This window comes from Hydra vulgaris, chromosome 09 (assembly GCF_038396675.1).
Source record: "Hydra vulgaris chromosome 09, alternate assembly HydraT2T_AEP".
In the NCBI taxonomy this organism is placed as follows: Eukaryota; Metazoa; Cnidaria; class Hydrozoa; order Anthoathecata; family Hydridae; genus Hydra; species Hydra vulgaris.
Genome location: NC_088928.1, coordinates 32,472,595 through 32,495,000, shown reverse-complemented (window position 1 = coordinate 32,495,000; position 22,406 = coordinate 32,472,595). Strand labels below are relative to the sequence as shown.

The following is a 22,406-nucleotide window of genomic DNA, read 5'->3' as shown; positions in this document are numbered from 1 at the left end:
AAATTAATCAAAAACTATTAAAAATTACACGCAGGCATACAGGCATGTGACATCAAACTTACAGGGCTTTTAAAATTTATAAGCAACCACACTTTATATGTAAGCAACTATAAAAACAGCTATGCACAAAAGTTTAATTAAGGTATTAATTTCAATTCATCTTTTTCTATTAAAAAATTGATTTCAATTTCTTTTTCTATTAAAAAAGATCAGGAAAATAAACTAAATTATTTTTTTTTAATTAAAAAAAAAAATCATTTAGTTATACAATTAATAAGATAAAATGTACAAAAAAGTAATTACAAAGCTCTTTGTTCAAAAATTATTCATATATGCTCACTGATCTTGTTGTTTTGCTTGTAAACTAGCAATATCCTAATGCAGATTTTCTATTTGCAGTTTATGACCTGAAAATTTGACTCATTGCTTTAGATCACTTTTTCCCAATGGTCAACTGCTTAATACAAACATTCTTTACACTATTTTTTTTCACGTTGACCCATGATTGACAGGGTTTCTTATTTTGTTTTTAATTTTTTTTCTGTTCTTCCAACAAGTTTTCTGCATATATTTTGATTAGTAAAAAATAGGTTGAATATTTAAGCTAACTTTTTGCTAAAAACTGATTTTGCCTAGGATTCGTTTTGCTGGTTCTGAATATGCTATTGTTATGGTCACTAAACATTGGCAACTTTACAGAACAAGGAATGTCCACAATGTCACCTGTCAGTTTCCAGGTTTTCACTCTTATTTGCTCACAAAATTCAGAAACATCCACAGGTTTGCATCAAAAAATAACATTTGATTTTGATTAATCCAATAATTTGTTACTTGACATGAGCTTTTTAATCCATTTGAACTTAATTTGAAGTTTTATTGCAAGTTGATATTTTATAATTTTAAAATATTGTAAAACACTTTTTTAAGATTAAAATGTTATCTCAAAGCCACTTTGAAATAACACTTTGCTCTTAAAAATAATCGTGAAATAAAAGTGAAAGTTATTTTTTTGGTTAAGCATGATAAATACTCTTCATGTTAATTAAAACAGTAATTAAGTAAAATAATTAGTTATCAAAAAAATCAAAATGTCAAAAATATCATTAATAAAATCAGTTAAACTTTTATGTCATCCGGGGCTTTGACATAACATTTTACTCTTTTAAAAAAAATTTAAAGTTTGTTCAGGGCCTGGAAGTTATTTAGAGAGTTGAAAAATCACTATACAATAAGTATATAAAAAAGAAACCATCTGTTTATATAAATGTTGTTTAAAAATATCTTACATTAATTGATGCAAAAAAAAAAAAAACTCCCAAGGTCAATATTTATGGTTTAAATATTTTTTAGCTTTAAAGCAAAAGTTTGTATTCATTTGATTAAAGATTTAATACTCCTATTATATTAGCTAACTTAATTATTTAGTTTTAATAAACCTTTTTAACCCTTTATAGTTATTTTTAAGAATTTTTTTGAAAATTCAAAGAACAATTTTTATGCTTTTTTTTTTAGAATGATACTTTAAAGAAAATCGAAGATCAAAATGTATTAAACTATAAAAAGAAAAAGTATCAATCATGTTTCAATATTTTGTATATGTGTAAATCTTTTTAAAAACTATGATCTTAAGTATACTTGAGCAATTTCTCCTTTGTAACTACTTGACAAGGTAGTAAATTTATTCACTATGACAAGAGTTTTAATTTGAACAAAACTCATTTTTAGTTTACGAATTATTTTTAGATGATCATTATGCTAAAAATATTCTTTACATTACAATTAATTTTCATTTTTTTACTTTGCATCTAAATACTTTGTTTGTTTATATCAAGTTTATTGCAAAATATTTTTTAATCATGTTTTTTTTTATTGGCTCTTTTCTACTTTTACAAATATTTTACAGAAAATATGCAAATGCATAAATATAGTTAGACCTTAATCTAATAAAACTCTTTTTCCACTTTTTGTTTGTTATTGTTCAACTTGACAAATCTCTTTCAATTTTTTTAGAGTGGTCTTATCAATTCTTTTAAAATTGTCTTATCTCCTTTAATTCTTTTAAAGTAGTCTTATCTCCTTGAATTCTTTTAAAGTGATCTTATTATACTTGATTAATTTTACTTTTAGTTAACTATTTTTCCCTTTTTTTTTTTACTAAAAATCATAATGAAGTATTTTTTCTTTATGCATACATAGAATAAAAACAATAGCATAATTGCATCAAGTTTTTAAAAATATTTATTAAAGGATTGGTTTCTTATTTTTATACGTAAGTATATTAAATGACATTAAGTTAATTTAAAAAAACAATTACATCATTTTAGTGAAGTTGATGATGCAAGAGATATTCAGCTGTCATGTGAAGCAGAAATGAAAGATAAAAGAAATGCAAGATTTTCAAAATTTCGATAAAAGTAATTTTTTTATAAATTTTTTAATTTTTTTTTTGATATTATATATGAATTTATTTTTCTGTAGCTAATAGAGTTACTTCAAGAAAACTGTGAGAAACTTTACGCTGATAAATTACATCAAAACATTGATTATGAGAAAAAAGTTCAAGAAATTGAAAGTTTAACATTAGCAAGGTTTTTGGATACTTTTTTTTACATAAAAAATTTGAAAATTTCTATAATCATATAAAATATGTTATCAAATTAGCTTTTGTTTAATAAATTATTGAATAATAATTTTTTAAACAAGAGAAACTATTTCTAAAAACTTATACATTTTGCTCTAAAATTTATCTGTTACAACCATTATTTTTACAAAAAAGGGAAGTATACCCAAACCTCTGCTACTTGTATTGTTTTATTCTGATGGGTACTAGTTAATTAAGAAAACATCTTTCATTATGAAAAAATAAACAGTTTAAATGTTCAAAGTTTCTACTAGATTTTATTTAATATATAACTAGAAAAGAAATAAGTCATATATTTCTGTCATATATGAGAAACAGAGACATGTAAAGTTACAAAGTTTTGTATTATATATAGTATTGATGTTAGCTAATTAAATTGTACCTACCTTGTGTGCTATTTGTTTAAATTTAACAATAACACATACTTGCCCAACTCACCTTGTGTGCAAGTTTTGATTTGATTAGTTCATTTAACAAACATGAAACTATTTTTGATAATATAAATTTTAAACAAAGATGTTAAAGAAACTTTACTGGAATAAAGTCATACAAGTGTTATTGCATTTTCATTAATGTGTTTTCAGAAATAAAATTAAAAAAATGCTTTTATATTTTTCTTATTTTTATAAATAATTTTATGTAGTTATAGTTTATTATGAATAGCCTTTCCTGCAATATTATGTAGTTATAGTTTATTATGAATCAGTCTTTCCTACGATAACCTGTTTTAAAATTCAAGAAAAATTTATGAGTTTGTCCCTTTTTTATCACAGTGAAGTAGGCTTTGTATCAGTGTTGTAGTTTTATACTAGTGTATTCAAATAATTTCTTTTTATATTTATATAAATTATAGAAATTCAACTCTGGCAGCTATTTCAAAAATTAAAGAGGAGTTTCAAGTTTCAAAAGATGAGTTCTGCAATCGATTACAATCGGTCAATGAATTTATTTTTAGCTTGATTTTATTATTTTATTTTTTAATTTTTTAAAGTTACCATTCAAATATGCTTATCTTTTGGTTAACTTTATTGATCTTAAAACATACTGATCTTTTTGTTGATTGTATTCCCATTTAAACATGCTAATCTTTTGATTGGCTTTCATGCCATTGATGTCAATCCCTCATATAGCTTGTATATTCTTATTATTTATTTTATAGTTGGATGAACAAATTAAGACTGCAAAAAGTGAGCAGAAAAAGCTTTTAGCAGATAAAGAAAAGACTTTGACTCGTAGGAATGTTTAATGTTTACTTTTGATCTCAAAAAAAGATTTTATGCTTTACACTACATATTTTGTTAAAATTGTTGAATGTTAAGATTTTTTTCAATAATGACTAAATTTAGTTGCATGTTTTTTTCAATTTATCAATTTGTTATTTGAAATTTATTTATCGATTTGTTATTATTTTTAAAAAGATTACAATATGCTTTTTGTACTGAACATTGTTTTTTAATTAGTTCTGGAAAATGCCCTCAGTGCTGGAAAAAAAGAAAGTATTAAAGCAGAAGAAGCATTAAAAAGGTATCAAATTAATTGTTTTTGTTATTTTTACTTTGTATAAATGAGTTTCTCTTGTAAGGGACCTTTTACAATAATTTTTTTTGTATTTGTATTTACAAAAAATAAAAGTAAGGGAGCTGGACTTAAATTTTTATTTATCAGTTTTTCAAAATAACAAGTAGATTCACACAGACAAAAAGAAATTAAAGTAGTATAAACAATATTTTAGATATTGTAACCAATGAATGACAGCGTTTTTGATGTAAAATTGTGAGAATCTTATTTTGAAAGCATTAGATCAGATTAGAGGAAGAACCTGAAGAAGGAAGTTAGAGGAAGAACCTGATATTTTAAATAAAAAACTGATGCAGGTGTTTCTTTCAAAACCATGGAGATGCAAAATGTCAACTGATTCTATCTGATACAGATATTTCTGATATTACTCATGAAGCAGAAATTATGACTATTGATAATGTTGACAATAATTCAAGGCCTGAAAAAAACAATAATAACAATGTTGGTAATGATTCTGGTCATCCTCTTTCTTTAACAACATAGAAGAATAACAGAACAGATATATTATAGATATATAAAACAGTAAATTAAAAAATGAAATACGTGCTCCAAAAAACATTGTAGTAAACAATGATGGTGTGGGTTGCATAATACTGAGCAGGTAAAAGTAATAAAGGTAAAGCTGGTAAAGGTTGTGGTGATAGTTTTGTATATGTTAAATCTGGTGGTGCTGGTGTGGTTGCAGCCTGAGTGCCACAAAGAAATCAAACTTTACAGTGGAAGTCAAATTAAAAAATTAAAATAAAATTTTAAAAACTTTCATGTTCTAAAAACTGGAAGAACTGCAAGAATGAGACCCATTTAATAATAGTCCTAATTTCAAAACTTGAAATTTTCATTAAAGTGATTACTTGTTAATTTTATAAATAAATATTATGAAAAAAATAAAAGCTGAATATATAAATTATCTTTTATTTTTAATGATTTATTTCTGATGCTATAATATAGTTAATAGTATTTATGTAATACTTTATACAATTATACTGTATAATTATATAGGATTGCATAGATTTCGTCTGATTTCAATTTTTGCTTTGAATAACTTTAATGAATGTATTTTAGTTTATGGTCAGTTAAAGACGATTTTTCAAATCAGTCAATAGAATGTGCAAAATTAAAACGTGAAAATGGTGAACTGCAAGCATCTGTTGAGCGAATTTTGCAGGATCACATGTAAAAAAAAATTTTTTTTAATATTATTATAATTTTGTTTTTTATATAAACAGTCCTTTTTAATGATACTGTTTATATAGACATAGAACTCTATTTATAGGGTCACAACATGGTTTCCTCAAACTTTTTAACACATTTAGTGGCAAGAAAAGCTATTACCATTTTAGTATTTTTTAAAAAATATCCCAAAAATCAAATGCTCTCCTTATTTTTACAAAACGTGCTCAACAATGTATAACTAATTTAGTTTGGTTTAACAAGTGTTAGAAGTAGTTCATTTTCACCAAGTTCTCAACAAACAGGTTTTTTTTTATTAACTCAACAAAATCATCAGTTTTTTTCATACCCAAGTACTAAAAGGTTTGAGAACATGCATCTCTTGAATTAAAAACTTATGTATCATTTGCTCTTTTTTGATAAATCAATATATTTAAACAGATCTTTAATGACCTACCACCTCCATCATAGTTTATTTTGATATATCAAGTAGAATATCATATTGGCCAACAATGTTTAACAGATCCAACAATTTCATTGCAAAAAAATTTCTCCACTTTTTTAATATTACTACTTCCTAACTCAAAAATTAATTTTTTTGCCTAAACTTGATTCAACTAATTTATGATCTATCCAAGTTTGGAATAAGTTTTTTTATTCTGAATTTGGGCAGGCTGGTTGTTATTTAAAATAAAATATCTGCTTTCTGAGTTTTAAAAAGAATTAAGGTAGATTGAAATATATTATTTTCATAAATGAGATAGTAACAGTAATCTGCTGTTATCAGCAATAATCTGCTGTTCATTTTTTAGAAGTGACACTTTTAACAGTTAAGTCTTTCTTTTAACTGGTACCATACCTGAGTCTTAAAAAAATAATATAAAATATTTTTTAACTAAATTTATTGTGTGAGATAGAGTCTTGTTTTTGTGTGAGATAGTGTGATGTAATGTGAGAGAGTGTTTAACATTTGTGAGTTCAACTTACAAATGTTAAACACTCTCTCACATTACATCTTTTTAGGTCACATTAGATCTAATTAGGTAAACCCCATAAAGCTATGATTATTCATACAACTTTTAAACATATTTTATGTTTAAAAGTTGTATGAAGAATCATAGCTTTATGGAGTTTACCTAATTAGATCTTGGCTATCTTGTCTTCCCAATATTTATTTGATTCTGATAATAAACTTAACTTTTGTCCCACAGTCTTTTTGATCAATTCCTTAATGATAAACTTGTACAATTAATGATCTGTACATAAATATTGAGTTCTTTCCTAAAGATTTCATTACACTTGTTAAAGATTTAAAAAAGGGAAACATAGATTTGTTAAAGATTTAAAAAAAGGGAAGCATAGGTTTGTATACAAACAAGTATTTTTGTTACATAAAACTCTAGATTTGCAGAAAAACTTAAAATAATAATTCTAGATTTTAAATTAATTTATTCAAGTATTTATTTATTCAAAGTAAGCTACTGAAATAAATATAGTACTTTTGTTAAATATGATAATAGAAAATTTTAAGAAAATAAAAAATATAAAATGAAAACATTAAAATTATTTAAGCCTTCTTATTGCAGTTTATGCGTCTAAAATTTTTTGGAAATCTTTGCTCAACTAGAGTCTCTAAGGCTCCAACAGGAGTCACTAAGGCTCCAACAGGAGTCTCTAAGGCTCCAACAGGAGTCACTAAGGCTCCAACAGGAGTCTCTAAGGCTCCAACAGGAGTCACTAAGGCTCCAACAGGAGTCACTAAGGCTCCAACAGGAGTCACTAAGGCTCCAACAGGAGTCACTAAGGCTCCAACAGGAGTCACTAAGGCTCCAACAGGAGTCACTAAGGCTCCAACAGGAGTCACTAAGGCTCCAACAAGAGTTTTTTGCAACTTTACTTATTATTTTTCATTTTTTCTTTGTTTTCTATTGAATTGTAGATTTTAGGGTTGAATGCAGAATTGAACATTGAATGGAATTGGACATTAAACAGAAAATAGATTTTAGGGTTGAACACTTTGTGATGTCACCAGTTTTTATAACAAGAGGAACAAGAGAATATTTTTGATAACAAGGGGCATGAGTAGAATAGTAGAATGTTGTATTAGGTATGTGTAGTCACTCATATACTAGGTATGTGTGGTCACTCACATACCAATACATAGATCACTTAATAATATGTTTTTCCTGCTCAGATTTGAGTTTTGTCATATGCCACAAAGCTTTCTCATCTTAAAACTTTTTGTGAGTAAATAAAAAAAGTTACTAAGTAAATTCATTTTCTTAGATAACTATTTATTCAACTCAAATGTTAAAAGTGAGGTATGAAAAGTAGATAAATTATGAAAAAAGTAAAACATTTAAAAAAATAAGGTATGAAAAGTAAATAAAATATAAAAAAGTAAAATATTTAAAAAAAAGTAATGTATGAAAAGTAGATAAATTATGAAAAAATTAAAACATTAAAAAAAAGTAAGGTATGAAAAGTAGATAAATTATGAAAAAAGTAAAACATTTAAAAAAAGTATTGTATGAAAAGTAGATAAAATATAAGAGTAAAACATTTAAACAAAGTAAGGTATGAAACAAGTTAAAATATGAAAAAAGTAAAACATTTAGTAAAATAAGGCAAAGCAATGGAAAGTTTTTTTTGACTTTTCAAAAAAGCAAAAAGATCTTTATCCTTTTTACTTCAATAATGATCAATAAATAGTCTATTGCAACATTTAATACGAAAATAAAATGTTACTATAATTAAAAATATTTTTTTTTGGAAATACTCTAATGCATGTCTAATTTATTTGTAATTTTAATTTAGAAACATTTTCACACAAAAAAAATAAATAGATAAAGTGTTCTTTTTATGTATATATTCCCTGACTGAACCTGAATAATCATACTAAAAAGTTGTTTCGATGGTTTATTTTTATTCAATCAGCATAGCTACCACATTGCTAAATAAAGAATTTCAAAGTCTTCAGCAAAGATTAGTATTGGAAAGAAAGCAGAGGCAACTTTTTTATACATAATCTTTTTATTTTTGTTAAATGTTTAGTTATATCTTTGAAACAGTTATATTTACATTGTAGACAGATTCTTCAAACTCAACATAGTACATTAAGCAAAGAGGGAGAGGATTATATCAATGAATTTACTGAATATGTGAAAGATGCAGCACTATTAATTGATACAGGAAAAGATCAGTGTCATAAACAAAGTGAAGAAGTATATTCTTTTCTACAAATTTTTTTTTATAAACTTTTATACTAAACTTTAGTTAAATTATGGTTGCTCAAAGTAGACATATATAATAAATTTTTAATACTTCAAACAAGATGGTATTAACCCAGTACTTTCTGGAAACAGAAGGAACACAATTAACATCAAATTAGGCAGTTAAGAAAAAACTTAAAAAGCTGCATTTAATATTTATCGGAAACACAATGACCATGTGAAGATTTTCAAAATAGTCATGTAACCGAACTTGATAAGTAATACTTTCTAGAGCGCAATCAAATTCAATTCAATTAAAAGAAAAAGTTTTAGTAGACAGAGTAAGGTTCGCTGGCTTTGCTTTTGCAATTTAGTAGACAGAATAAGAATTACTGTCTTTGCTTTTGCATTTGAAATTTGAAATCAAAATTTACACTTTTGTTTGTTGTATATCTTTAACTTTACAATAAAAATTTACTTTTATCAAGTTTTTACTCTCAAAAATTTTTAGTTTAACTGTAGTAGGAATAATTTTAAGACCTTTAAAAAGTAATGTAAATATTTGGGCTTAACTTTGATGGCTTTAAAGCAGCCGCTTTTTTCTTGATAAGGGATGATTTCTTGATGGTCAAGTTTTATTTGAAGTTCAATTCAGTTTTTTTTTATTTCTGACATAATTAGTTACACCAGTGATGACTTCTTTGTCATTATCAGGCTATCACTGTCCATTTACTTTTTAATACGCACATTTTGGCTAAGAACATACTATGTCCGTGCATCAAACATTTTTGAATATTTAAACCTTAATTACACTCGAGGTCACAAATTCAAATTACGCTAACTAAAGTGTAATTTGGATATTTAATCCTTATTTACACTCCAGGTCACAAATCAAATTATGCTAACTAAAGTGTAAACTCGATGTCTGTGAATACTCTTTCTCACTCAGTTGTTAGTATTTGGAATAACTTGCCGTCTGATGTCATAAATGCTAAAAATATCAAGAGCTTCAAAATTAAAGTTAGCTCTATCAACTTTGAAAAATACTGTTCTGGCTAACTAATTTTTTTTTTATAAGTGTGGTATTTTATATAATAGTGATTTATATATTTTTTGTAAATTATCTAGCACATATATTATATGATTTTAGGGCTAATTTCTTCTAGGGTAAGCTCTTTTACATTTTAACAAAAAAAATGTTAAAATGTAAATGAATAGTAGAGAATAGGAACAAAATTTAAAAATTTAGTTTAACTCAGACTTAATTTAGGACTTATTTCTAGTATTGGTTATTAAATGCTTTTATATATAAATATATTTTTTATTACAATATATAATAAAAATTAAAGTACATCAATGACTCTACTTTTATTGCTTTTAAGGCATTTTGTACAAATTTCATTGTTTTGATTTTCACAACATGCTGAGACATACAAAATCTTAAATTTTTGATTTTCACAACATGCTGAGACATAAAAAATCTTAAATTTTTGATTCTCACAACATGCTGAGACATAAAAAATCCTAAATTTTTGATTCTCACAACATGCTGAGACATACAATATCTTAACTGATGTCATAAAGCTGTTTTACTGGCTTTTATTAATTGAATCTTAATAAACTAAAATATATATTATTATGTAAAAGTATAATAGAGAAATGGCATGAAGGTATTAAAAAGAATTAAGTGTAAAGAAAAATGCAGGAGGTATAGTATGTATAAAAAAAAAATTTCATAAAATAAAAGTTAGAAATAAAATAGTAAAACCTTATTAATTTTTCGGTTATTAAGCTTTTCTAAGAAAGTGCTACATTAAGAAAGTGCTACATTTAAGAAGGTTCATAAAAATAACAGTTCTAATATCTTGTCACAGAGAATCATAAAAGATTATGCATTGAGGTGGTTTTTACTGTTACTTCTCACTTATATCCTTTTTAGGGTCAGCACAGGCATTGAGCCTCTGTCCTTTAACTTCTAAAAACTTCAAACACTTTAACCTCAATTTGATTTGATTTTTTTCTTTTTTTAATAAATTGTTCAGTTAACTGAAATAAAGAAATTAATATAAGTATATAAGTTAAATAATATAAGTTTTCTTTTTTTTTTTAGGGTATTTTATTGTGTTTTGAGTTCAAAGAAGCAGAAAAAAAAATTAAAGAAAAAAAAGAAGAGTTGATTTATCTCAAAGAAAATTATCTGAAGATGTATTCACACTTAACAGAAAAAATAAGATTAAAATCAGTAATAACTTAAATTATTTTATTCTTCATATTAAACTTTTAATTTGCATTCATTTTAGTTATTATGTGTTAAAGTTTTTATCACCCCAAAAGAAAATATTGTTTATGAAAGTTAATAACGAATAATATAATTTGTTATTAAACATCATTTAACTATCATTGCTTGCTTACAATTTCATTTACTGTTTACTATTAGTTACATTTTAACAGTTTTTTTTTTAAACATTGACAAATTCCATTGGCTCAAAGTTTCATAATTTTTATAATTGTTTTAATTTGTAAAATCATTTTAAAAATTGATTTTAATTATTTTCTTTAAAAAAATCTCTTTAAATGAATTTGTATAACACATCATAAATTTTAAAACATTACATTACCCTGGGGTGTACAAGCTTACGTGTTTGTGTGGGGGAATTTATATTAGGGAAACAAAAAAGAGAATTTTGCAAAGAAGCATAGAACACCAAACTAATAGCATGAATGGCAATTGGCATGCTTCTGGAGCAACTGAGCATTGCAAAGAATGCCATGGGATATTCAACTGGCTGCATCCAAAAACTTTATCTATAATTAACAACTATCACGATAGGAAAATAAGTGAATTGCTTAAAATTAACTATGCGAAAACATCTCAGGAGTTTAAACAATCCCCGGTACTGCTTAACAGGGATAAAGGGGTAAAAGTTGCTTCAAATAGTTGGAGACCACTATTTAAGAAAATCATAAAAAAAAAAAAACAGTTTTTATTAACGTTGTCTTTGTCATGGCTTCTTTATGATTTTTAAATTTTATTTTGTTACGGTTTTTAAATTGGCATTTTATGTTTGATGACGATCTATACAAATTAGACCAAAATATCACCACAAAAAAAAAAAGAAAAATTAGTTAGTACGATGCTGTTTTAGATATTTTACAACTTATTATAACTTTACGTACTTCAAGAAATGTCGCTAAAACACTAAAAACATTACTTATATTTAATGGAGTTTAAAAAGAAAAACAATTTTACTGTGCTAAAATATGTCATATTTTATTTCTATCTTTTCTTTCACTTTACCAGAACTTTTCATCAAGTAACTTGTCCAAAAATCTTTATTTGTTACGTCATCATTATATTCCTGTAGTGCTGTGTATGTAATAACAGCAATTATTTTTGCTATATTTTATTTATTAGAGTTTTTTTTTTCCAATATTCTTTAACAAAACTTGAAAAAAAACCTTTCTAAATCTAAAAAGTAATCAGCATTCTTTACTAGAGGTAGATTGTTTGAGGAAGATTAGTTTACATTGCTGATAATGCTTATCAATCAAAAGTACGTATTTTTCAAAATCTTTTTATTCACCTCTTAGCAAAAGCAAGCAAAAGCTTTGTGTGCCTTTTTTTTTTTTTTATCAATCAACTTATTAATTTTTTTTAATCAAGCATGCTTGTTTTTTATTTTAACATTTTTGTATTTATTTAACTAACTTTATTTTACAATTCTATAATACTTGTATCATTTTTTTAAATATTTTAATATACTGGCTTAATGTGTTAGTAACATGATAAAGTTGAAGAAATATGCAAGCAATTACACATTATTGGCCTGTGTTAATAATATGGAAAAATTTTAAAAAGATGCAAGCAATTGCACAATACTGACTTAATGTGTAGATTAAATTATTGAAAGTTTTACTTGCAACTGCATTTCTTTTTTTATTTAAAAATAGCTAAATACATCTATGTTATTAAAAGAACTTGCTGAAAAGAAAGATGAATTTGATCAAGCCATGGTATATTACTTTTTATTGTTTGTATGTTTGTGTGTGCGTGTTTGTGCGTGTGTGCATGTGCGTGTGTGTGTGATTATATATATGTATATATATGTATATGTATGTATATATATATATATATATATATATATATATATATATATATATATATATATATATGACTAGATATATGTGTGTATATATGTATATATGTATATATATATATATGTATATATATATATATATATATATATATATATATATATATATATATATATATATATATATATATATATATATATTGTGAATAAAGGTATATGCAGGGCCAGGTTTACTCAAAAATATTTTTAATGAAAAGCCATTATATAGTATATATAGCATTGAACTATTTGTTGTTTACTTTTGTATCTTTAATTCTTTAGTTTAGCGCTATGACTTTTATATAAATTTGTTCTAGAGTTCCATCGTGCAGATTTAATCTACAAAGGATTTAGTTTTGCAATCATTTATGATTTTGTTGAAATCGGTAATGATTTTTTTGGAGTTATTAAAAAATGTTACTTTCATGATTGTAATGATGAATGCTACAAAATAATTCCCTCTGGATAATTATTAACAAAATGCTAATAATTGTCCAGAGGAAATTGTTGTGTAGCAATAGTTACAATCATGAAAGTATTATTTTTAAATTACTCTCAAATAACTCTAGCAAACATTTTTTAAATGCATTTCAGGGCCCCTGAAATTCTGGAGTCCTAGGCTGCAACCTAATTGGCCTTTTGGTAAATCTGACCCTGGATATGTGATATATATAATATTCATTTTAATCGGCACGTTTTATTTCAGCCAAGCTATGTTGAATTTCAAAATAAGTTTTCAAAAGTTACTATTGAGCTTGATCATCTAAAAAATCAATTGATTGGTGTGTTTTTCCATATTTTTATGTTTATAGTAAATTTTATTGGAGATTTTTTTACTTACAGATATTTCATATAAATTTTTACAACTATTTATAAGTACATAATAGTTTTTTTTAAGAAAAGTTACTTTTTTTTTGTTAAGAATTATTTTTTTTTATGTTACTTTACCTCCCCGAGGCCGAGAGGGCCTCTGTAGATGAGAAGGCTACTTTAGTTGTGGTTATAATCCTCTCCTAATCCTATAACTCTGAAACACGAACCTAGACTAGCATAAAAACTATTTGAAAGATGAAAAGAAAGAATAAAAAAATAATCTGGAACAGTTAAACTAAAAATTTTATAATAAATCTTGATCTTTTAATATAACAATGTTTTAAACTAATAATGTTTTAAAGTTATTAAAATTTATTGAGAAATTTTTTACATAAAAAATTTAGTAGTAATTTTAGTTTTTCATTTTAGTCGAAGAATTAGGTGATGAATTAAATGAATTGAATACAGTGAGTTGTTTACTCTGTTAATTTGTTTTTATAGAAAAAAAGGATTTGAAGAAAATGTTAGAAGTAACAGTGGAAAAGAAAAAGAGAGTGATCCCTGAAATGGTTGCAGTACAAGTATTAAACATTATATATTTTATTACTTAAAAATATATATTTTTAAAACATTATTTAAATAAAAATAACACCTTAATATTATTTAGTTTTTAAAAAAATTTTATTTTAGTTATTTAAATGTATTTATATTATTTACTATATTATTTAAAAAATTTATATTGAGAGTATTTTTTATATAAGTATTGCAAGGTATTGATTCAAACACGAATGTTTTATTGTTGCAGACATATTTGATGCATTATTTGACTATGACAGTTGCCAATATTATTTTTCTCTAAGAACTTCAGTAATGCATTTGATATTCCATTTCCAGTGTGACTTTTAAACTTAATGAATGTCAAAAAACGCTCAATTGGTTCACCTTTTTTTACATAACAAATTGTCACAGACAACTGGTTGATGTGTGATAAGTCAAGTGTTGAATCAATTGACACACTATAGTACTTTGCTTTTTGTATTTCATCAACAATAAGCAAAAGTACTTTTTGACCAATCAAATTAATAAGTTGATCACATGCAGTAGAAGATACGTATGAGGTTTTGCCACAATTTGGGTTGCCATGCTTATTAATATGTGCAGCCAAAAAAGGATCATTAAGAGCTAATAACTCAAGAATGCCCATAAAGTTACCATTGTGTACTGAACCAAATTTCTCTTTATGTCCACAAAGCCACACTCAGCTAAAAATTCTACCACATCCATAGTCCGCCAAAAAGCTGATAACCAATACTTAGATTCGTTTAAGATTGTTTTCACCTATTCCTTATTAACACAACCAAGCACACCTTGTCATTGCTGTGCAAATGCTGAACAAGCCGATAAATGACTTTTTGTAGCTTGACATCAATCTATCCATTTTTCCAATGATTAAACCCTTGTGTAAAAAGATAATTATTTTTCATATCTGATAATAAAAGCTTACACTTGAAACAACAAACATATCCATTTGATGGTGAGTAGCAAAGCGAGGTATGAGAATTCTCACCAGTTAATTTATGATGTCAAGTGAATAATGAAGAAGAATCCACCGGTTCTGATAAAATTAGATTGCATGTTTGATGAAACTGTTTTCCATAAATCCAGATCATTTTCATAAACACTTGGCAGGTCTACTACTTTTTTTCTTGTACATGTTCAGTGTCAATGTCTGCTTCAGCTGTAGCCGGTTCAAGATTAACTCTCAATCTTTAAACTTTTCTGGTTTTACATTAACCCTGACTTTCTGGTTCTGGACTTTTACTTTTCTGCTTCTGAACTGTTGCACAATGGAAAAAAGTTTCCAATTTAACATGAGCATGCTACTCTTTTTTCTCTGGCCTCTTTATCCAGAGCTTTATTTTGGTTTCACAGTTCCAGTCTCATACTTTCTTTCAGACATTGTACAATTACAATACACAGCCTACAGACAGAAATAATCAATATATATTTCTGAATACAAAAGTTGTTACAATTCAAGGAAATTTATAAATAGTAATAATCTGAAGTGAACATTTGATATTAATGACAATAATATAATAATAGATAAGATTGAAAATAGTAATAACAATAATAATACTATATATTATACATAATTAAAGATATTCATTTAATAAGAGTAATTTAACACCAAATAATAATAATTACAACACATACATATAATAATAATAAATACAACATATACATAATAGCAATATTAAATAAATAGTTAATAACGAGAATAAGAGTAATAACAACAACAACAAAAATTGCTATACATACATAGTTACAGTTTCAAACAACAATAAACTGACAAAACGTAACAACTAACAATGACATAAAAATAACTATTGTTAAAAAGTTTAGACTTAGTAAATATAAGAATCATAATTGTTGTAATATAATAACCAAAGTACATTGCAAAAATAATAAACAAATAAATAAAATATAAATTGAAACAAAAAAAAAACACTTTACATAACAAAAGAACTTACAACAAACAAAAACTTACAAAAAAATAAACAAAACATTTAATGTAATAAAGTAAACTAACAACAATAAATGTTAACAAAAAGTAGCACCAATAAAAATACTTTTCTTTTCATTTATCTGTTTTACTTAATCTGTCTTTTTATGTATCTTAATAATCTTTTCTTTCACTTGATATGAACTCTTTCTCAACTTCCTTTGTTGTCTTTGGCGTACAAAAAACTAACCTTTTATATAGAAATAAGCTACTAAAAAAGCTAGCGAGTTTGTTTTTAAAGTAATCTTTATTCATTACAAATCTTTTTTTTTTTAAATAGGCTTATATTGCTTGTGGGTTAGTAATTTTTTTTTTTTTATATATAATTTGTTCTCTTTTATAAGTACATCATTTCATCTTTAAAATTGGCTAAGATTGCTTGTGGGTTCCCAGGAAAAAAAGTTCTATAGAATTTCTATAAACTTTTGAAACATATGGCCTATATAAATTATATAGAAATGCTATAAAATTTCTATAGAATGTCTATTAATTTCTATAGAAATTGCTATAAAACTTTTTTTTCTATAAAATAAAAAGTAGAAAAAAAAGTTCTATTGGAATTTCTATAGAAATTAGCAGAGATTCTATAGAAATTCTATAGAATTCTATAGAATTTCTATTGAACATATGTTCCAAAAGTTTATAGAAATTCTATAAAACTTTTTTTCCTGGGTTTTGTGTTTTTTTTTAATCTTTTTTAAACAATTTTTTTTGAAAAAAATTTTTTTTTCAATAAAATTGAAAAAGTAACTTACAACATAATTTTGTTTAATATTAATATAAAAATATACTACAATGTGGGATGACAAGGGTGGCAATGCAAATGAAATATTTGTACTTAATGCTATTATATTCTTGAATAAAAGATATTTATCCTTTAAAAGAAAAAATATTCTGCTCCTTTAATCCGGAAACACTTTTTCTATATCTTGATATTTACTTTTGTTTAACTCATCTATGTAATGCGTAATATCAGCTTTAGTATTGTATGTAGTAGTGTAGGTATATATTTTTTTTATTTAAGTTTGCCTTTATTTTTTATATTTTTCTGCAAATACTTTTTTCTCTCACTCTGTCCTTCTGAACTTATGTGATTAAAATTTTTGTTTTCTCTTACATTTTTTTCTCACTTATCTCATCTGTTCATTTTCTCTCTTTTTTTCATTTTTCTGAGCCTTACTCCTTTATATTTTTGTTCTGATTCCAACTTTTTTAATATTAATGTTCCTATTACTTCTTTTTTTATTATTTGTATTAATGTAGTTTACTTTATTATTTACTTGTTTTAATATTTTTTAATTTTATTTCTTTATTTTATTCAGGTGTCACTCCATTGACTAGTTTTTAACTACATGAGTGACACCAAACTTAACTTTATAAATTATAACTAAATTTGTAATTTTTGATTTTAAGGTTAAATAAATGGATAAAAAAAAATACTCTGTTTCTTTGATAAGGATAAAAAGCTTGATTTAATTACAACTGTCTTAACAAACGCAATCCTAAATATCGTAACTTTTTGTAAAGACTAAAAAGTAGAAAATAAAATATAGCAAAAACATTTGCTAAAAAATATAATCTTTTTTGTACTAAAAAGTAGAAAATAAACTTTTAAATTTAAATTTAATAGTTTAGTAAACTAAAGATTGACAGGTCTGCAGAAGATTTGTATAGAAACATACCTGTCAATCAGTTGTCAAAATTTAGTTTATTGAACTATTAAATTTAAATTAAAAAAGTTTATTTCCTACTTTTTAGTACAAAAAAGATTTTTTAGCAAATGTTTTTGCTATATTTTATTACATTTTCATTTTTCTCATTCTAATACTTTCATTAATTTTTGTTTGTATTTTGTTTTGCCATTGTAAAAAACATCTGTCATCTCAGAAGTCACTGCTGCAAATTTCAACTCTCAACTGAGTCAACTCATGGCTGTTAGAGAGTTTTGTAACTGTTATGTATTAAAAGGAAAATATATTATTACGAAAATTATTCTTGCTTTCTTGTTCTTTTTTTCCAATGGCACATGATTTTAGATACTTCAAGTAAAAAAATGAGTTTTTTCACCTCAGTTATAATCCGCCCCTGATGACATGGAATAACCTGTATGAAAAAACAAAGTCAAAAATAGTTCTTATTTTTAGAAAAATTTGAATGCAAATATTGTTGAAAGTAGAAAAATGTATGCAAATCAACTAAAGGAAGTTTGGGCAAAAGTTCATGCTATTGAAAAACAAATCAGTGAAGTGTCTTATGCTGTTGAAGTTTTTAACAATGCAAATATCAGGTTGTTAGTTTAACACTGGAATTTAATGAAAAATATTAAATTTAAACAAAAATTCTTTCTTAAATATTCATAGTTTTTGAAATTTTTTTTCTATAGAATCTTATCTTTTACAAAATTTACTCTACTTGCCCTCTGTGAGACTAATTTAAGTTCAGCTATTTTGTCTTCAAGTTATAGTGTTGATTGCTGTTCTTCTATTTGCAAAGACTTCAATAGTTTTGTGCTTAACCTAGACATGTATTTATGTTTCAATTCTACTATCTGTTATGAAATCAGGTTTAAATTTTTCTAGCTATTCTTCTACGTACTTTCACTTTCACTTCATTGTTGTTCTCATTTTCCTTTAAAAAATTAGGCTAGGACTCTTTAGTAATTTTTTCTTTGTCTAAGTACTTGAGTTGATGGTTGTTTTAAAACTATCACCTTATAAAGGTGATAGTTTTTTCAGAAAAGAGCTGAAGCTTTTAAGCTGGCCAGATTCTTGTTTTATATATAAGATTTTTTTTAAGGGTAGTATGCCACCCCAAAGTACATTTTTTTTTTTACCCTTTTTGACATTTTTCAACCCCATATGTGCCACCCTTGAACATTAAATTTTTTCTGAATTAAATTTTTTTTTCTAAATATGAATTCTCACAAATATAAAAAATTCATCTTTTATATATTTTATTTCTCAACACTGAAAAAGGTTTTGAATAAAGTAATAAAGTAGACAAAAAAAAAATTTATCTACTTCTATGTTGCTGTTTTTTATTACAAAATCTAGCCAGTTTATTCAAATTATAAATAAGCTATTGAAATATTTATATTATTTTAGATATTAAACTTAGTGAAGAAACTTATTATTTACTTATAAAATGCTTATTACTTTTGTAAACATGGTTAAGCAAGAACAAATCATGTCTTTTTTTTTCTTTGGTTGATTTTCCAGCCAGTTATTCAACTAATTTAATTGCCCTTTCTGATGAGTCATTAAACACACCAAAGGAATTAATAATAATTTCAAGCTCAAGATAAAAAATTCTGAAACTTTCAGAACTGTGAAAGGATTCTAAGCCAATCTTATCAAAGATGAGCCAAGATTGCTTAGTTACAAGAGAAATGAAGGTTGATCTTGTGCAAAGTATAGTGAAAAAACTCTTTATTGACTTTTTTGATGCTGTTTCCTTATTTATTTATTTTTTTTAAATGTTGTTTACTTATCCAAGTTCCTGTTTGAGTTTGAATCCTCATTAATGGAACTGTGTCTTTTTCAAGATTGTTTTAGACTGATTTTAGGTGTTTAAAAAGCTAATTGTCTGAGAATCAGAGAAGTAGTGACCGCACAAGCTTATTTGCCATTCTTGTTATAGTTCCTTGGTGCTTTTCAGTGTTGAAGTAGTATCAAAACATTTGCACTGTATATAATGAAGGAAGCTAAAAGATTCTATTAGATTATAAACTGCTTTGAACTGCATCTCTTCCATGACTGCATGTCATACCCTAACTAAAATACCTTTTTAGATTCTATTAAGTAGATCTCTTTATTCTTGATTGTCCTGTTGTTAATCTGCTTTTAAGGGATTGCATCTTTTTATATTTCATTACTAGAGCCTTAACTTCTTTCCTAAAATTAATATTGATTAGATAACTAGATAATTTATTTACATCAAAATTTAATAAACAATATTACCCAAAAAAAGCATTGTATTTCACAAGTTTTGAACTAAGTTTTAAGAGAAACAGATAGTTTGGACTCTTGTTTGCAAAAATAATGCTGGATTATTTCTTCTACAGTTGAAAATTAAACAGGTGGTAATGTCTTCCGAATTTTTTCAACTAAGTATATTTCTTTCCTATGTTTCTTATTTTTACATGTATCTTTGGTATACTTTTCATTTTACATTTTGTTTCATGTGATTGGGTTGTAATAACATAAATTTATATATTTTAAAAAAATTTTTAAAACATACTTCGTTAAATATCATGCAAGAACCAGTAATTATAACTCTGCAAATTTATAGTAACAAACTCAATACTTTACCAATGTTAAAGTTTTGGTCAATCTTATGTTGAAAGTTGAGCATGGTTATTACATATGTACAATGAAATCAAATCACTGTTATGGAAACAACTTACTGTATAGAAATACTGTTCATTAAATGTTCATTAAATTCAAATAAATCAGTTCTTAATCTTTTTTAGCAAATTTTTTTAAGTTAAAAATATATATATGGAAAGAGTGTCTAATTTTTTTTATATATGTATTAGTCATTGAGAGAATATACATAGAAAAAAAATTAAATTCAATAATGTTTAAGGGTGGCACATTGCAAAAAAGGTTTTAAAAAAAAAGTACTTTGAGACAGTGTGCCACCCTTAAATCCTATAAGTTTCCACTTTAGTCTGAAAAAAGTTTTCACCTTAATCTAAACTACTACCTACTGTTTATTTTTGTCTCTCTGCTATAAAATATCATTCTTGGATTGTCTCTCTGCTATCAAATATCCTTCTTGGATTGCAGGTATGGAATCTTTTACTCTTTTTAATTGCATCCTAATTACAACTATGAATTGTAACCATAGATTGACTAACTATTGAACTTCTGTCTTATTGTTGCAGTATTGCTTTTTTTTTTCCTACAAATATTACCATGGTTGTTGCTGAAATGAGCTATCATCTTCTGTCACTAACAGAGTTCATTCTAAAATACATTCATTCAAGTCTTTGTTTATCTAGTTTTTTTTATCTGTAACATCAGTATATATAGGGAACCCAGATACCTTTGGTCCAAAATCAGGACATTTTAAAAAAAGTAGCAATTTTCAAAATAACGTTTATTACCATAAACTACTACTATAATACTATAATGAAACATCAAATTCACACATATTTACTGTTAGACAATATCTGATTCAGCAAATTTTCGTCACCTAAAATCTTTTTATACATTTCACCACACAATAAAGAATGATTTATTTTAATTTGAAGCAAGCATTTCACGGTTTTAACATTCAATCGATTTCGATTGTCTGTCCACTGCTTTTTGCACAAGGAAAATACTTTTTCCACAGCCACATTTGATGTAGGAATTGATAATATTACGCTTAATAGAGTTTTCAAATCAACAAATTTTTTGCTTCGAAACAAAGTAGACCATTTTTTATCAATCGGCAAATTCTTTAATTTATCAGAAGAAGCTTCCATTAATGAGTTTAACTCATTTGTTTCATCAAACAAAGAATCTTTCATGGCAATATCTGGCAATAAATACTCAGCCAACTTTTGAATTTTTTCATATTTATTATTAGCTTTTAACATCAACCAATCTGTTGAACAAGGATAATTATCTGAGCAGAACCACTTATCAATATAATTATTCGCCATTGTATAAAAGTTGATGAATTCACTTTTAAGTTGATTGGCCAAATAAGGATCATCTAAATCTAGTATTTTAGATACTGTAATGGCACCAAAAAAGTTTTGCTGAATTCTTTTTTTCACCTTTTCTTTGAAAGTAGTAACAGCATCTATCATTTCTAGTAATAGTAGATCTTCCTTTTCCAAAAAAAGAGTCAATATAGTCTGCTGAAATAATTGCAAGACACTATGAAAAAACAGGAAATAAATTTCGCTTGAATCATTGTTAAATAAGTTTTCCAAATGTTAGTTTTTGGATTTAACCTGAAATTAGTTTTAAAAATGACAAAAGAAGAAGACGTAAGAGAAAAGATTATGCATAAATATTTACAAAATCCTAATAGTAGCTACAATTCAAAAGCAAAATAATTGCAAATACATTCATACACCATTAGTAGTGTTATTCAACATTTTTCTCAAACAAAATCAATCAAACGCAAATCTGGTGGTGGAAGAAAGGAAGATTTTAAAGATATAAAACTAGTTAGAAAACTGGTTAACAGTTTTAAGAATAACCCAAACCTTTTACTAAGGCAGCAAGCAAAAATATATGGATTTTCTCATAGTTTTGTTGCAAAAGTTAGAAACAAACATGGTTTTCATTCTTTCA

The 22,406-nt window shown here is 25.5% G+C and overlaps 1 protein-coding gene across 1 annotated transcript in view; it reads left to right on the top strand.

The window, feature by feature from the left end:
• LOC100199781 (dynein regulatory complex subunit 2) overlaps nt 1–22,406 on the top strand; it is a 54,102-nt gene that overhangs the window by 18,233 nt on the left and 13,463 nt on the right. Inside the window, exons 9-21 of the mRNA XM_065805400.1 lie at nt 1,513–1,568; nt 2,325–2,388; nt 2,479–2,588; nt 3,495–3,576; nt 3,801–3,873; nt 4,102–4,165; nt 5,282–5,392; nt 8,327–8,398; nt 8,478–8,613; nt 10,712–10,843; nt 12,553–12,615; nt 13,441–13,516; nt 14,049–14,128. Of these exons, the coding sequence (XP_065661472.1) occupies nt 1,513–1,568; nt 2,325–2,388; nt 2,479–2,588; nt 3,495–3,576; nt 3,801–3,873; nt 4,102–4,165; nt 5,282–5,392; nt 8,327–8,398; nt 8,478–8,613; nt 10,712–10,843; nt 12,553–12,615; nt 13,441–13,516; nt 14,049–14,128 (1,119 nt within the window). The remainder of the gene's footprint in view (nt 1–1,512; nt 1,569–2,324; nt 2,389–2,478; nt 2,589–3,494; nt 3,577–3,800; nt 3,874–4,101; nt 4,166–5,281; nt 5,393–8,326; nt 8,399–8,477; nt 8,614–10,711; nt 10,844–12,552; nt 12,616–13,440; nt 13,517–14,048; nt 14,129–22,406) is intronic.